At 45.2% G+C, this 17,746-nt stretch overlaps 1 protein-coding gene across 2 annotated transcripts in view; it reads left to right on the plus strand.

Moving 5' to 3' along the window:
- Window positions 1-9,736, plus strand: part of MOCS1 (molybdenum cofactor synthesis 1) — a 30,162-nt gene extending 20,426 nt beyond the window's left edge. Inside the window, exons 9-11 of one of the 2 annotated variants that reach the window (XM_066546540.1) lie at window positions 140-260; window positions 1,534-1,581; window positions 5,743-9,736. In XM_066546540.1, coding sequence (XP_066402637.1) covers window positions 140-260; window positions 1,534-1,581; window positions 5,743-6,611 — 1,038 coding nt within the window. In that variant the 3' untranslated portion in view covers window positions 6,612-9,736. Of the gene's footprint in view, window positions 1-139; window positions 261-1,533; window positions 1,597-5,742 lie in introns of both variants that reach the window. The other variant, XM_066546541.1, reaches the window with a different exon arrangement.
- Window positions 9,737-17,746: the final 8,010 nt, after the last annotated feature.

Consider the following 17,746-nt stretch of genomic DNA (forward strand, 5'->3'; position numbering starts at 1 on the left):
CAATCTCCATAAATGTTCCCTTCAATAGGGTATGCCTCTTCAAAGCTCTTTACTCTGGGGTTAGTACAAAATACTTGTAAAAGTAATTTATTTTATTCTTTCTCATTTCTCCTCCTCTGCTTCCCTGGGTTGGCTGCAGGTGTGCCTTTTTGGGAATTCAGAAGTGTCCTTGAGAGATCACCTACGGTCGGGTGCTTCAGAGGAGGAGTTGATTCAAATTATTGGAGCAGCAGTGGGCAGAAAAAAGAAACAGCATGCTGGTATGTTTTTTATACTTTGTTGAGAAATAACAGCAGTGATAGGGAAAACAATGTCCTGGTACTTGTAACCTTCCATGAGAGTTAGAATCCAAACTGTCTGAAAGACTTTTGGACTGACTTCTGCTCTCAAATATATGCAAATACCACTGCTCATAACAGCAACAGCAAAGTGTAAAGCTAAGTAGTTGTGTTGGATCCTTTTTTTTTATTAGTTTACTGTAAAAGAAGGACTAAATTGAGCTGTCGATCCAAGTACTGCATTAACATGTTTCTAGAAGTGACAAATCTCTTTGCCACCATTCAGGACTTTTTGGGTACTCATCTAGTACTCTGCATAAGGTTGTGACACAAGGTCCATGATGTCACATTCTCAGGCTGCATTTGTCTTTTCTGAATTTATATTAATATAAACATTAACATCTGAACCTGAATTTTTGTAATCTGGCTCCAGCTGGGAATGCTGACCTTTTGTACATGAACTGGTTTTATAATCATGGATTAGTCCCCTGTACACTAAAAATACGCTTTGGCCCTTTTGTTTTCTTGCAGATTCTGACAGATTAATAGCAGTAGGTTTTTCCCTTTTCTCCTAATGTGTGAAACAAATTTAAAGGTAGCTTTTAAATCTAAGTGTAGGCTAACTTGCAAAGGACATTGGTCTGACCCAGATAAAATAGTGCCTTATAAACCTAAGGAAACTAAGGAAAGGGGAGGGATTAGTTCCTTTATTTGTAGACCCTTTATTTATGAATTCTGGTTTGGGAAAGGAGGGAGTAGATGGGGAAGAGTCTTTTAAAGTCATTTTACCATCATCAGCATTTACCTGACATTATCTTCTCTCAGTTTGTGTTAATCTCATTATTGTCCCTGGGGCTTTCTGTGATTGAACTTCTTTGAACTGGAACACTTATTAACAGCTTATCTATAGAACTAGAACAGACAAATGCTGTTGTTACAGACAAGATAGTCTCAAATAGATTGAATTCTGTAGTAGGTAGGCTGTAATTCATATTTATGGCAAGCTTTCTTGGAAAGAGTTCTGCAGTGTGTTAGACCCACAGCAGCTGGATGCCTGGAGATTCAGGCAGATAATAGTTTTAAATTATACCATACTGGATTCCCCTTCCTCTGGTTCCCTTGGTCTTTACTGAGCTTTGTTTTTCCTAGTATGCAGGTTGCACTCTGAAGAGCAGAAAACTAAACTTGTAAACCTGATGCATGACTTAAGGCCTAGAAAGCTGGGATTCTTATGTGTTCCTTATTTTATTTCTAGGCATGTTTAACATTTCCCGGATGAAAAACCGGCCAATGGTCCTGATTGGTGGGTGACAAATCAGTACGTAAAAAACATACAGTGATTTTGTTGGGTTTCTGTCTTTGGGGGAACAGAGAAACTTTGGCTTCTAAGTCTAGCTTTTGGTTCTGCCCTAGGTTTAGGCAACGAAAAGGGCTTCCTAATTAGCCAGTTATAGTTAACATGCTGCAGTGGAGTAGAAGGAAAGGTTTAGTGTCCCTACTGAGCCTTACCTGGTTTTCCAATTGACAGCCCTGGTTTTGTCTGCTCTAATTAAGACACTTCATTACATTTTCCAGAGGGGTAATCAACCTTCCTACTCAAGTAAAACAGTATAGTTATTTACAAGACAGTTTGAGGTGAGTCTTGACTGTATTGCTATATAAATATAAAGCATGCAGAATGGAGTTTATCCATGGATTAAGAAATTCAGCTTTGTTTATAACATACATAGAGCCATCAAGCTGACAGAAATGCAAGTGTTCCTACCTCACTGCTACTTCAGAATCTGACATGGGGGGCTTCATTCTTTTAAAATTGCCTCTTATTGCTGCAAAGTCTCAGAACATAATCATCAAAGACCTATGAACCAAGAGCCTTTCCTTTCCTTTCTTTTCCTTTCCTTTCCTTTCTTTTCCTTTCCTTTCCTTTCCTTTCCTTTCCTTTCCTTTCCTTTCCTTTCCTTTCCTTTCCTTTCCTTTCCTTTCCTTTCCTTTCCTTTCCTTTCCTTTCCATTCCTTTCCTTTCCATTCCTTTCCTTTCCTTTCCTTTCCATTCCTTTCCTTTCCTTTCCTTTCCTTTCCTTTCCTTTCCTTTCCTTTCCTTTCCTTTCCTTCTAGTGTCTATTGAAGCTGTTTGCTAACTCTCCCTTCTGCCTGAAGCTCTGTTCATGAGTGATGTAGCACTGCTGTATTTCTCTTACTGATTTTTAACATCTCCTTCAGTGTGATTTTATTTACCTTGTCCATGCCTATGTTTACCTATTCTGTAAGAGCTGTCTTTCAAAAAACCTTAAGAAATGGTTACAAGAGTTAGCTTTGTGAGGTTAATAGCAAGATGTCATTGTTCCTTATCAACAAGTTGTGGGGGAAAAAACAAACAAGGGTGAAAGACATGAACATTACATTTCAAATCCAAACTCTCATCCTCCCATTGGCGTTTTGGAGCAGGTTAGCTGCTGGGCAGCTTAAAACACAGGTTTTAAAACAGGTACTCTGGAGGAGGGGAGCATGCGGTAATTTGCAAGTCTTTTCAACAGGTGATACTATAATAGCAACTACTCTTTTTTTAAACCAAGCCCCCAGGGCTTGTACTTATGTTGCCATTATTAGGATATAGGATCCACAGAGGTCCTTAACATAGGTCTTCACTGGGAGTGTTTTTCACTTGGTGCCTCACTTTAAAGAGCCATTATTTTCCATGTTGGCTGGTGCAAGATTGTGCCTTTGCTTGCTCGTATTTGGCCACTGCTGCATTGTATTCTAGAAAAAGGGTAAGGAGGACCCTTTGTTTAAAGTGTATATTGACTTGCTGCATGAGGAAAATTTTGTTGGTTTTTTTTTAAGATGAAAAATACTATATTGAACTCTTGACAGCTCACTGGGACCTACATAATTTTTCAAGTTCTCTTTGAAAGAATTCCCACGCTCCAAAGTTAGCATTCATAGCAATGTTTGGATGTCTACAGATCAGAACAATCCAACTTCTTTTGAAAAGTGCTTTAACATTGTCTTACATGCAGTGAAAGAGGCATCCTGTCCAGGTCCTCCTCCTTCAGCTGTTCCATCTCCCTTTGAGACTGACTGCTGGCAGTCACCGCATCAGTGGAGAGACTGGAGATGAGTGGAGAGTATCCCACTGTGTCACACGGGGAATCATTAGGAGATTTCCTAATTGTGTTTTGAATTCGTTACAAACTTCAAATAATGCTGGCGTGCAAGCAGTCAGTGGGGGAGTGTGTGTATGGAATTAATTTAATGAAATTTAATGAGTGCTGTGGAAATCACTAATTGGTTTTGCTAGATGCAGTGAGCCAAACCTGGCGTCTTCTCTGCACTGCTGTTGTCTAATCTTTTGCTATACGGTTTGTATCTTATTTCCCTTAATCAAAATATTCCTTTCAGCAGGTTCTTTTTCTCCTGGGTTCACTTCAGTTATGGGAATTTCCTCATTAGTTTAAGTATCTCTGCCTTCTTTCTCCCCCTGAGATTGTGCTAGTTGGAAGCTGACACAATTAAACTTGAGGTGCAGTAATAGGATATAAGGAGATGGAGTTAATCAGATGGTTTCAGTATATGGTGCAGTAGAAAACTATTACTTTTTTTTTTTTTTGGTAGGTATATGAGCACTTTGGTTGCAAATAGGGATGACTAGATATAGAACTTCAAGAAGTGTAGGTTGTTCAGAAAAGCAAAGATGCTTTGCACTCATTACTGTCTCTTGCAGTCTGTTTATTCCCCACTTTACTTGAGCAAACTTTTCTCCCTGCTCCCACCCATGTGTGTTTACCCTGTGGAAGGAAGTACTTGTCTGCCTTTGCAGTCTGGCTTCTCCTGAAAACAAGACATTTTCACAGGGGTCTAGCGTCAGCTTTAAAGCTTATCAAGGAATCCAGCAGAACAGAGTGTTTAGAGTTCCTGGATTTTAAAATGAATATTCAGGTTAGGCCCCACTATGGAAAGAGAGAGCAAGAGAAGAGGAATAAGAAAATAATTTTCTATGCTTTTCTAAAGCAGAGAAATGTTTCACTCAGCACATTTATGTCCATTTAATCCCATTCCTCTGAGGTAAACACATGCCTTCAGACTTGCAGGAATCTTGCTTATAGGCCATCAACTGTAGATGAAAAAAGGCCTTTGCCTGAATTTAAGTTATTGTAGTGATTATAATAGTGAAATCTGTGGTTGATTTAAGCTTCAGGAATGGTACGTTCAGACCAATGTTTGGAGGGTACTCTGGATGCAAATGGTGCTAAGTGCATCAGTCTTGTTTTAGCAGAGGCTGGAACTAACAAGGAAGAGTTTGGTGAGTTTCCCTTTACAAAAGATGGAGGAGCACAATTTGTCCACACTGTGTCTATTACTGTCATGTGGACAGTCCCTGGGCAGCAGAGGTAGCTCAGCAATGTGCAGAGGGGCAGGAAGCTGCTTTGATGCACCTGTGGGATAGGCTGGAAAGGGAGTCCTTGAATACCAGGGCTACCAAAGGAGGTTATTGAGCACAGCCTAATACCACATTTCTTCAGAAAAAGAGAAACATGCTTATCAGTGGTGCTGTTAGACCAGGGCTTAGCCACTTAACTCTATACTGCTTTCTTTACTTACAAAACATTTTATTCACTTTTATGTAAAAGAGACTCCTTCTGTCTTCACAGTTGGCATTTAGCCTAGTGCAAATGCCAAAACCAAAGGATTAAATGGCGAAAAGGGGCAGGAGGGCTTACTACCTCTCTGCCAGCTGGGAGCTCTGCCAGCTCAACTTGGAACATGCTTCTGAGTAGATTTAAAATCTGTCTCTCAGTGAGGGGACTGTGGTTTTTCCAGTGCTTAAACTTCAGCTGTCATTAACGTGTTAAGAGCTGGCAATAATACGAGAGGTTCCCATCACCCTCTGAGATTGTAGACAGTGCAGTGCAGTCTGCAGTGCAGTTCTGCTGTCCTCAAGTGCTGGCATGACCCTTCCCTGCAGAAGGAGATGAAAGGAGGAAGTGCAGCTGCCTGTGCTGGGAGGGAGGTGTTTGGAAAGGCAGAGCTGAGAATCTGAGTGTAAAAATTTCCTCTTAACCCTGCCAAGCTTTTGAAAGAAGGCTGGTGCTGGGATGGTCCCAAATGGATGCTGAGACGCCATGATTCACTTTTCTTCAGAACTGATGCTCCTATAAGCTTTCTTGGCTGCTGTTTCTCAGAAGGTGTTGATACATTTAGAAAGTAAGTTGTTTCTTTTTGTCAGGGACCTTGAACTGAGTCTGAGTCTTGTCATTTTTAATAGCAAACCAGGAAATGCGGGGAACTGATGAGAGAGAAGAGAAGGAGGTAGGGGAAAAACGTGGGTGTTTGCAGGTTTATTGAGGTTTTTGTAACACAGGAAGTCCCAAGCAGTCCTCTGACTGGGTTCTCAGCTGCTACAGGCAGTTTAGCTTTCCAGTTAGTAAGATGTTCTTCTCATCTTACTTTTTGTTTTTTTCCCCAGAGCCTGCATTGATGTCATTCCCACTTTGCCAAGATGCCCTACAGAATTCCCCAAATTCAAAACAGTGGGGCCACACATTTAGCCATTGGCTGACTTTGAGAGCAAGTTTACCCAAACAAAATGGAAAAGCAGCAATGAAAAATAAATTCACAGGACAAATTTTCCTACCAGGATCTCACCCAGAGAAACAGTGGCACATAGCAACAGGAATTCTACAAACCCAGCTCCGAGGCTACTGTGTCTTCCAGAAGGATCCAAGCTCCACATTTGATACAAAGTGCCTTGATGCTTCTGTTGGCCAAGTTCCTGTGGATTGTCAGTCCAAAGAGGCATGTTCAGGATCTGAATTCCATACCAGGGATTCAGGGTCTTGCACCAGGGTACCTCGTGCCTCTGACAACTTGACTCACACTGATGAGGAAGGACGGGCCACAATGGTTGATGTTGGAGGGAAGCCAGATTCCAGAAGAAGTGCTGTTGCTGGTGCCGTGGTTCTCCTGGGTGAGAAGGCATTTGGGATGGTGAAGCAAAACCAGGTGAAGAAAGGGGATGTGCTGGGAGTAGCCCAAATTGCAGGAATTCAGGGAGCCAAGCTGACCAGCCAGTTGATCCCATTGTGTCACAACATCCCTCTGTACCATGTTGAGGTGTCTCTGAGCCTGGATGAGGCCAGGCATGCAGTGGTGATTCGCAGCTCCTGTCACACCTGGGGGAGGACAGGTGTGGAGATGGAGGCTCTCACAGCTGCCAGCCTGGCTGCGCTGACCGTGTATGACATGTGCAAAGCAGTCACTCATGACATCGTCATCCAAGAGCTCAAGTTGATTAGTAAGACAGGTGGGCAGAGGGGAAACTTCTCAAGGGTCTAGATAATATTCAGATAGCTCCAGCGCTCCAAGTGACCACTGTTTCTGTTCAGCCTCTTACAGAAGTCCTTTTGCTCAGCTGGTGGGCTTGGAGACCTCCACAGGTGTGTACAGTACAGCAACCCCATGCCTCCAGCATTGCCTTACTCTTTCAGCTCACTTGAACAGTGGAGCCACTTATCTCTGTTGAAAACCATGTGTATTTTCTAGAGGACAGACTTCTCCACTCTGCCAGTACCTCCATTTCAGTGTTCTCATGATCAGATTGAGAAAAGATTCCTGCTTATACCACAGAGCTTTTTGGTTTTGTTTTTTTTTTTCCTTTGTGCTGTGAAATACACCTGCTGTCATCACACCATGCAACTGTGCACTCTGGAAATTAAGCCACTGCTGAAAGTGCTGTTATTTGGAAACTATTTTTAAGTCAAGGATTAAGATTTCAGAATTGTGTTTGTCAGTCTTTCCCCTGACCTTCTTCATTGAATTTAGAGGGTGACAGTGAGAAGAACATAGCTGGGGAATTTCACCATACAGCAGAGATTATAAACATGGAACAGTCAGAGTCAAGGGGCAGCTCCCATCCCTTTGCAGTGCTACTGCTTCCCTTCACAGAATCAAAGAATCCCAGAATGGATGGCTAAGGTTGGAAAGGACAACAGTGAGTCACCTGGTCCAACCTCCCCCTGCTCAGGCACCCAGAGCACATGGCACAGTGTTGTGTCCAGACTGGAATATCTCCCTTGAGGGAGCCTCCATAACTTCTCTCAGCAATCTGTTTCAAGTGCTGAGTCACCTGCAGAGTAAAAAAGTTCAGGTGGAACTTCCTGTGCATCAATTTCTGTCCATTGCCTCTTGTCCTATTGCACAGCACCACCAAGAAGAGCCTGGCTCCATAATCTTGGCATCTCCCCCTTAGACATTGATATACATTGAGACATCAGTCATCTCTTCTGGATGCTGAACAGACCCAGCTCCCTCAGCCTTTCCTCATAATAGACACATGCAAGTGGGAAATACCCACACAATCAGTTTCAAAAGGAAAAAAAAAAGGCAGCTGCCCAGTTTTCTCCCTTGTGCTCTGTAAAACATGATGCAGAAAGAGGATTTCTGGGTGTGGAAGAATTATTTTTCTGGAATGAAAGATAAGTTTTACAATGTTAGAAGCATGCTCCAGCATTTTGACCTTAGCACTGAAATACATGGATGCCTTGTTTGCATGCTTAAGGGATTAATTTTGCCATGCACAGAAGTAAGTATTAAGCTCTCCCTGACTATAGAAGAAGATGTTGCACCAAGCCCTAGAAGATTCCAAATTTTTAATGCCATGGTGCAGCTCCTAGTAACCAGAAACCTGTGTAGTTCTGACAGATAAAACAGACTGTAATACTAGTGGCCACTTGGAAAATGAAGGTAGTTACTATTGCCTTTGCCAGAGTGTTTTCCTGCATGTTTCTCTAATTTGCTTTTCATGAAGTCTTCTGGCCTTGGAGCACTTAAGTGTCCCCATAAATGTAGCAGTGGCCACAGTCATGTAGCATTAATTAGCCTTGGTAATTAACTGTCCTAGAGAAGAAATTACTCAACATTCTTGTTAATATTAATGGCTGCTTTTCAAATGTTAATTTAAGTGCTCTAAACAGGGTGTTACTGGTTGCTTACGGCTAATATGAAGCTGCACGTTATTCAGGGTGCTCCCTCCATACACACAGGGTTAAAGACAATTCTAGTAAGGTCAAAGACACTACCAAAAAATCATCTTAAGTGGTTAGAGTACTATGAGCACACCACACTGCCATGCACATCCTGCTCATGTAAAGTAAGCACAGGTCTCAGATGAGGAGGCAATAGGTTTTGCTACAGATCCTTCACAAATTTCCTACACCAGCTACAACAAAAGGCACTCTTTCCATTGCAGGTGAATTGATCTGATTCTTGTTTGTTGTCATTGTGAGATAAGGTGCAGAGAGCAACAGACATAGCAGCTGTAGCTGAAAGGGAAAAAAATCTGGAAATCTTGGTGCCCAAAATCCATAAGCATTTGTACATTAATGATATGGTTTAAGAATGGTATTCCCCAGTTTAGTGTTCCATTTTCTCTTGCTCCTCCCTCCCTATGGCAGGCTGGAGAGGAGAATTTGGAGGCACAGTAGGTAAAGATCATGGGTTCAGATAAGAACAATTTACTGGAAGCAGCAATAGAATAAGGAAACGAGCAGTAACACCTTCAATAATAGAGAGAACAGGCACTAAGTGACGGCTCCCTTACTAGAAAGACCCCTTTTCTGTTCCCCATAAAAACCCCCCATGCTGTTAGCCATGCCCTCTCTTGGCTCCTGCAAAAATTACCCATGTCCTGGCCAGAACTAGGACAATCTACATGCATTGTTACAGTCTTGACTCCCTGTCATTCCCAGGAGTGTAGCCAGCACTGCCATACTGACACCAACAGTCCCACCCAATCCTGCACATACAAGAGATTGCATTCATCTGAACACATCTATGAACTGCTGTGCTCATAGAACGTTTCCTTAGCTCAGCTTGGAAACAAAGTGCCAGGAAAAGTAAGCACACATGTAACCTGCTAAGTCTACTGACTGATAGAAGCACTTCCCTCCCCTCACCACGCACAACACACCCTGCCCTCCTGGCCTGCCCCAGGCTCTAGCTAATTTTGAAAATGAAACAGAAACTCTGTGTACTCAGTAGCAATAAAACAATGCTTTGGGCATATGATTAAAGTTTGCTGTCATGCTGCTGCAAAGCTCACACAAAGGACTCAGGGCCATACCAGGGACTACTGAGCACACACATGACCACCATGCACATCTCGCTACTTACGCACATTTCACTACTTCCATGGTTTGAGAGTGGCTAGAAGTGCAGGGAAAACTGACTTTGGTGCCATTTTATGCTCATGTTACATTATCAAGTCTTTAAACTATGCACATTTATAGGTAATGAACCAAACATGAGTCAACATTTTGCAAGAGAAATGGGTTGAGAGCGCTCTGTGTTTCCGTGGTGCTGGGTGGGCCATGGTGTAATATACATTGATGAGGTTGATGACTACTTTTTGGAGGTTTGCTTTTTTGTCCACTGTATTTTTAATAAATACTAGTTGCAATGGAGTGTGGTTTGCATTACTTTGAATATCCTTTTTTTTTATCTTTATGTTTTAACCCAAAAGCTTCTATGAATAGTTACTTGGGACAAGCAACAAGGCAGGCTTTGCAAGTTTCATGATTAGTCAGCAATTAGCAAGGGATCAGTCATAAGAACTTATTACTATAAAAACCTTTTTTTTTTTGCTGTTGTTGAAAGAAACTCATTTTAATCTGTCTGTTCTTAAAATGTGTAATTCTGTGGGTTTAACATCATAATTCATCATCTCTTGTCATTATTCCAGCTTCTCCCACATGCCTGTTCTGAGCCAGTGGCTGTATATAACATCACTGCTTTTTGTTGCAGAACTGGGGCCTTCAGAGCTCTTCTTCCTAGTCTGAATGACCACAACTGAAACCAAGGTTCAGAGAAGTGCCTGTATAAAAGTCCATCCCTTCTGTATCACAAATAAGCCTTAAGAGAAATTCCCCTTCTCATCCATCTGAACTTGGAAAACTCTCAGGTCTCCTGCTAGCAAGAAGGCATCAATGACCTTAGAGGTCTTTTCTAACCTAAATGATTTTAAGATTCCAAATGCTGTCAGTCCTAAAATAAGCACATTATTTTTCTAGGAGCAGAAAGCAGAGTAAAGCACCAATCCTACCACCTCCTTCTCTTGAAGGGTGCCATAAGAGTTCAAGTTGCACTTTTGTGCGTGTCAAACACAGCTCAAAATACAAATACTGCAGACCATGGCAACCCTCACAATGCACACACAGTAGAGCTTTTGCCTGCTGGAAACTCAACTGTCCCAGCTCATGGCCCATTTGTGTCTTACAGTCTGTTCACTGCTAATCCAGGCTGAATCCTTTGGGGCATCTCAGCCTGGCTTTCCTTTATGCCCACATCCTGACAACTAGTTACTCCACCCTCACACTGTCCTATTAAAAACTGGATGCAGCGTATAAGGAGAAGCTGGCAGAAGCTGGCCATTAAGAATTCTTAAAGAGATTATGTCAAAAGAGCTGTGCTTTCAGGAAGGAGAACGGGCCACAGGGGGAAGACAGCTTGAAATACCTCAGGGAGGGACTTTTTTTTCTGAATGGGAACTGCTCAAAACTAGTTTCTAAAAGCAACAACAGCTGAACAATAAAAAGAGCAATGAATTTTGTTAGCCATTTTCAGGCCTTGCAGGGATTCCCTGTAAATTCCCTGTTACTCAGCTTTACATGGTATTTGACTGAACAGAATCTGGCCCTTGGTCCTGCCCCTTCCTTGGCGCTTTGCTGGTTCTCGTCTCCCTCTGGCTGCCTCAGCAGAGTCAGGCAGGCTTGGAACAGCTGAAAAATGGCTGGTGCATCGTGTGTGCATTGGCCAAGACACAGCTGCTAATTAGTTAAATGGAAACACAGTTAGTTCACCTCCCTCCACGCACCAGAGCCTCGCTCCAAGAGAAGCTCAGCATTTCAGGGAATCTGAAATCAGTTGGAGGAATTGCTGGTTGCAGTGGGCTGGCCAGGTTTTCAGGTTTTTGAGACGTCAAGTAAAAGCCTCAACTTAGGTCTCAAAACCAGTGGATGTGAGGAGCTCTCCAAAAGTCATGATGATGGCAGGCAACACCCTGACATGCCTGGCATGGTGCCAGAAAGGCACAGGATGAAGAGCTGAATCCTTTGTCACAGGCTGTGCCTGAAGGGCTGCGGGTGAACTCGGTGCACTCTTATAAGAGCAGATTCTCACTTTGGGTAACAGCAAGCTTAAACAGTGGGTGGCTGAGACACAAATCCAGCTGTCTCTACCTTCCCCTGTCCCTCCATGCTCCCTGCCAGTGCCATGTTTAGAAAGCTTCCAGTTAGCATCTCTATCTTTGTACTTACTCCATTTCCTCCTTTGGAGAGTAAAGGGTACCCAAAATAGTAGCAGTAAAGCACAGCTGAGTGCAAGTCCAAAGGAAGGGACAGGATGGATGCCCTGACACTGCTGAGCTTTCCTCCAAGCAGAGAAGCACAACAAAAGCAGAGAAGCACAACAAACCAGGCATTGCTAAGCTGCGTGTGCACAACCCAACAGCAATGGCACGGCCGTGGCCATCAGGCAAGCTGCCTACTGCCCTTGGCTCTCTGAGGTGCCATCCACACAACACTTGCTCCACAGAAGAAAGTTTCACACTTCATGATTTCTTAAGGTTTGCTTCCAGAACTCCAAATTAGCAGCAGAGACAATTGCTCCGTCAGTGACTCCAACAGAGTGGGCATGATCTCAAATTCTGGCCAGTCTGCTCAAAACCAGGAACTCTTAGTACTCTTAGTACTACTAAGCTCTTCCTGCATGAATTTAAAATTAAGTTCAACAGAAACACTCTCTATCCCTGATACTTTCAGGGTGCGCAGCTGAAAGGATGCGAGGCCAGCAAAAGCAGAGTTTGTGTTTGCAAAGTCAAGGGCAGCTTGGCAGCAGTGGGACAGGAGGTAGGGGAGGAAAAGGAGGAGATAGCAGGAGGGCCAGGCAGCTGTAAAGTTGTGTTAATATTATGCTTGGAAGACAACACAGGCTATCAGATACACGGCTGCTCCATAGGTAGTGCCCTAGGCCAGTTACCTGCTGGTTCAGGTTGTGGCAAAGCTCTGTCAACACCAGCAGAGCTGTGCAGTGTCACACCAGGCAGCATCTGCTGCTGGGAGAGGGGTTCAGCTGCACAGCCCTGACCTGCCACTACTGCAGCCTTAACGAACTTAGGTTTCATTATCGGGGTGATTTGGGCTCCCCACATGCACAGTTGCAGCAAGGCTGGAATTGCTGTTGTGTGAGGCAGTGCCTGGAATTACACCACCCGTCCATCCCTCACTCCCTCCATCCCCTCCCCAGCTGCCACCCACAGTCTCAGCGCTTCAGAGAGCTGCACTTCCCCACCCTGGGCTGACGCTGAATGGAAATGTTTTAGCTCTGTGTGGCTCATTTGGCTTCTGCAGATCAACCCTTGGGGCCATCCTCAGCCCAGATCCAAGAAATAAGCTGAGCTGAGGGAAGGGAAGGGAATAATTTCTGCTGCCCCTGAAGCCTCATCTCTCCTATTGCAGCTGGCAGCTCAAAAGGCTCCATCCTGCCAAGACTGAATCTTAATTGGGATCAGTGGAAAAGACAAGCAGCTGCCAGGGCCGCCCTGATCCTGGGCTCACAGAGAACATGGGCAGAGCTTGCCCAGCCCCACAGGAGAAGGCCTTCACAAGGGTTTAAAAAAAAAAAATTCCCTTCAGAGTATCAGTGGAAGCAGCAGGAGGAGGCCACGGAGAGGACATGGCTTAGCTGGGTAGTTTGCAGAGGAAGAGGAGGCAGAACCACATCACACGGAAAATTCTCCTGTCCCTGTAGCCTGCTGGGAAGAGAAGCCACCAGCAAAAGCTGAGGTACAGTTAGTAATCCCCAGGTCCTGCAGTGAATTAAAATACTATATCCATCTCTGAACAAACACACAAAACTATCACAGTCATGCCCAAAACTGCTCTTGCCAAGAGCTACAGGAAGAAGGACAAGGTAAGGTTTTCATCTTAGAAGAGAAAGACTAGAGCAAAACTTCTTCAGGCATCCCATCTGCACATGGCACCAGGATGCTACATGATGCTTTTTCCAAGCCACAGCTGCTGACTTCAAGCACACTTGTTTCAAAGACCCTGGCAGAGCTCAGTCATACCTCCATGATTAGGCACAGTCTAGCCATCCCTCTGGCTTGGTGGAGGCAACCAGAATCAACACTGCCAACTCCTAATGCACCCAAGCTGGGTGCTCCTGACCCAGTTTCATTACAAGCACAGAATCCTGCCATCTCAGTACTGTCTTGTCCCAGCAGCAGCAATGTGCAGTAGGAGTAGAACAGAGTGAGTAGGTGTCAGCCTAGGTTATTTTTACATCATTTGTTCCACCTTGCATATTTAGGTGCATCTCCAAGTCCCTACATCAGAGGAAGGCCACCGTGGCAAGTCTTACTCAGACTGGGAGCTTTAGAAGAGCCTCCCTTGCTGACTCAGGGGAACAAAGTTAGCAGCAGCTCATGCAGCAGATGCCATGCCAGAGCTGCTAGATCTGAGCAATGAAAATGGGTTCTTGCTCTGGTAAAATGGCTTTAATGGGATTTTCCAGCCAGCAAACATGCTTTGAGGGACACACCCAGGACCTTCAGCCATCAGCAACATGTCTGCCTGCAGAAGGCTCTTGGCCAGCCAGACTGGGAGGGGCATTTAAACACAAGTTTCTTGCCTGCCATCTTTTATAGCCTGCTATTTCTCTCCTGGGTTGCTAAGGATGCCCCAGAGCACATCCCTCTGGGATGTCCCAGATGCAGCAGAGGAACAGTCAGTAACAGCCCTTCACCAGGAAAGCATAGCTTTAGCAAACCTGTGCCAGAGAACTCCAGCTGAACCCCAGCAGCTGGAGGGGTTTTCATTTCCACTTCTTCAAGGCTGGTATTTCAAGGTGTTTTTATTTCTTTTTAATCAATGCACATGGCCAGCTCCAGAGGGGACTGAACCAAGAGAGGGAGGCAGTGCAGCCACTGTTTCTGTACAAAGTATTTCCACGTGCAAGTGAAATGGGGCTCAAATCGAGTGTTTTGCAGTGCGGTTACGGGCTGTCGTTCCGCCTCCACAAAGCTGTTATTTATTTACTTAAAGACTTGCATTCCATGGAAAAAGATGCCCCAAGATAGCACTATGTTTCTAAAATTAAACCCAGCTGGATGGAGTGGTGAGCAAGTAAGTGAGCACTCCTGTGCTCCCAACAGCAGCAGGAACAGGGTTCCCTCATGTCCCAGACTCCCCCACCCTCGCTGAGCAGCAGGAGAGCCTGGCAAAATGCCTCCCGTGTCCTCAGCCATAAGGGAGGCAGCTCTCTGGGAAGTCAGACCGAGTGCCTTACTCAACAGCAGGAGTGCCATTTCTTCCCATGACAGGGGATCAGGGTTTAAGGGCAGTGATAGCCCTTCCTGCCCCAGCAGCTCTTCAAAGCCTCCATCCTGCTGCAGGACAGCAGACACCTCACCGTGTGCCTGACACAGGTTTGAGTGTGGCCAGAAGTCCTTTAAGAGAATTTGTGAGGAAGACTGCATTCATGAGGCTCATCTCTCACCTAACCTAGCCAACATTTTTGTCTCATTTATGTGTCACTGCTCACAGTAAAGCTCAATTAGCCCTTGCTGTTGTAACCCAAGTTAAGAAACCTGTTCTCACAAAAGCCATTTATAGAAGGGAAAAACCCTAATATTCCTCCAACCTCTCATGGCACCAGCAAGAAATCCCTGCCAGACACTCTCAGCACCTGTTTCCCTGTCCACATGAGCCCAGGGGCTGCCTCTACATCCGCAAGTGGCTCTGCTCAGAAATGAGCACATCAGCTCATCAGAGCAGCTGTGCCAGAGCTGCTGCTCAGGGGCTTTACCATGGCCTGCATTTAGCCTCATCCCTCAGACAAAATGTCTCCTCACACACACAGCTGAAGCTTTCCAAAGGACAAGTTGGGCACTGGTGGAGCCCCCTGCATCCATCAGGGCTCGGAGTGCCCTTGAGGCTCTGGGGAAGCAAAGCTCTACCATGGGCAGAGGTGCCTCTGCAAGGACCATGGGAAGGAGAGTGAAGTACAGCTCCAGACCTTGCTTCTCTGCACCAGAAGGTTCACACAAATGTGGGACAAGAAAAGCTGGCAAAGAAGTCTGAGCCAGTCCCAGAATGAACAGGAAAAGAAACAAGAATGGCTGATGGGAATGGCCGAGCAACAGGAAAAATGGTGAAAACAGTGGCAAGGTCACGGTGCCCATGCAGCTGCTGCCTCCAGGCTCATGTGCCAGCTCTTCCAGGGCCTCAGGACCATGTCCTACCCTGAGTACAGGCAGGAGCTGCTGCTCCTTCACCTATGAGCAAACAGACAATCCCTGGCATCACATGAAGCTTGTTTCAACCCAGGCAGAAAGGACAGTCCCACCACTATTGGCCTGGACTGTGATCCAAGAGAACATGTATGTGACCAGACCAACATGTCATGCTTCATAAGTCACTCAAATTATTGTTTGCAGATGGGGACACTAACCTAGCACATTGATCTGTGCACTCTACAGTGAGCACCTGGAGACAGATTTCCAAGCCTGAGTGCTCCTCATGCCTGATGTGCAATTGGAGAAAATGATGTTTGCTACCAGATTGACAAGTCTGTTTTTGCCAGATGGGCTTTTGTATCTTGATTTCTCCTAAATCTTAGAGGAAGATTTCACCTTGCTGCCTCCCAAGGGAAAAGCTCAGTGTTGGTGTTGGTGACAACCCAGACCCTTTTCTAAAGAGAGGGAGAGCTGCAGACCCTCAGGGTTCATTGCAGAGCTGAGGGAAAGGGTGAGGAGGAATGAGAAGCGAGCTAGCCACCAAAGAAGATCTCAGGAAAGAGCCTGCCTCCCATCAAAGCTCAGTTATTTCTGTGACTATGCCCATTTTCCCATAATTACACTGGTTCTGCTCTGTACAGCACTAAGTCAGGTCTACTGATCCCTGTCCAAACTCCAGCTGCCTTCCTGTTTGTATTAGGGCACCAGCATGGGTTAAAAATTAGAGAGTAAGATTGCCTCAGTATCTGATTTTCCCCCTTTCTTCCTTCCATCTTGATTTGGGATGTACTGGTCAGCATCCCCCAGGGAGAGGATTAATCAGAAACAGATGGAGAGCTGGCAGCTGCCTGACAAGGACAAGACCATGGCTATGGGACAAGCTGCAATTTAGAATCTCTTGCTTTGACCCTGGTACAAGTTCAAGACATGCTTGCTGATGCATCTCAGCACTGACACCCCAGGAGCTGGCACAAGATCAGCACCCCTAAGACCACAGCTAGCTCTGGTCCTGATGTCACATTGCCTCAGCGCTGGAGATGCTTCTGTGGTGAAAGGCTGCCCATCCCTGTGACTCCAGAGGCAGCTCCTGCTCTCCAGCTGCAGAAAAGGCTTCCTCTCCACTTACAGAGAAGCTTTCATTTCAGGGACCAGAGCAAGGGAAGGTGTTACTGCCATTCCAAAAGGGCAACACAACATCTTTAACATTTGGTCCCTGGATGAGCAACAGCTGCACCACAAGGAGGACAATAGGAAGGTAGGACACAGCAGCTGATCTGCCTGGCATCTCCTGCCCCATGCAAAGCCAAGCTGAGTGCAGAGCAACAGCGTTTCTGCCAGGGTCAGTCCTCTGCCAGGGGCCTCACCTGGAGCCTGAGGTCCCCCAGCTCCTGCAGCTGACAATACAACAGAGAAAGGGCAGCAGATCATCCCAAAGTGGGCAAGCAAAGGGTCATGGCAACAGAAAGGAATTGTGAGGGTGCAAGGGGGATGTGAGCAGGGCTCAGATATTGAAGGAAATCAGGAGCAGAAGCAAGGGGTACTTTACAGCAGAATGGGGCATGGCTCTGAAGAGTGTTCTGCTTGGGAGCCCAAAAGGAAAGAAAACACTGGATTGGACAACCCTGGAGAAAATCTGCACTTTGGGGTTACCCAGCTTCTTCTACAAAGTAAGAGGAGATCCAAACCTGTTCAGCAGCAAAACCACAGTGTATGTAAGTCAAGGAAGTTCTTGCCCAGTCACATCACCTTACTGTGAGCCCATGGGTAGGCAAGTACTGGGCTGATTCAGGCTTCTGCCCCTGAAAACACCTCGTGACTGTGCAGGGGCTAAGATGCAGTTACCATTGCTCCCAAAGGCTGTCACACCCAGACAGCACTCAGCCAAGCAGAGCCTGATCACAGGAATATCCAGGGAGACGCTCAGAACACCATTTCTTACCTCTCAAATCCAGGAACCATCCAACCTTGTTGAGGGTGGGGAATCCATCTTTGTTCTTTTACAGTGTTGATACAACCAAATGAAAAATAGCTTAAGCCTAAAGCAGATGGACATTAATTTTCCTCCTGTTTTGTCTGCTTCCTTCTGTGGGCAATGGAGCATGCACAAGCTTTTGATATTTTTTTTTGCATTCCCCAGCCACTGTGCACAAAGCACCTTCTGATACCTTTACAGACCACT

The sequence above is a fragment of the Molothrus aeneus genome, chromosome 3 (genome assembly GCF_037042795.1).
Source record: "Molothrus aeneus isolate 106 chromosome 3, BPBGC_Maene_1.0, whole genome shotgun sequence".
Taxonomy (NCBI): Eukaryota; Metazoa; Chordata; class Aves; order Passeriformes; family Icteridae; genus Molothrus; species Molothrus aeneus.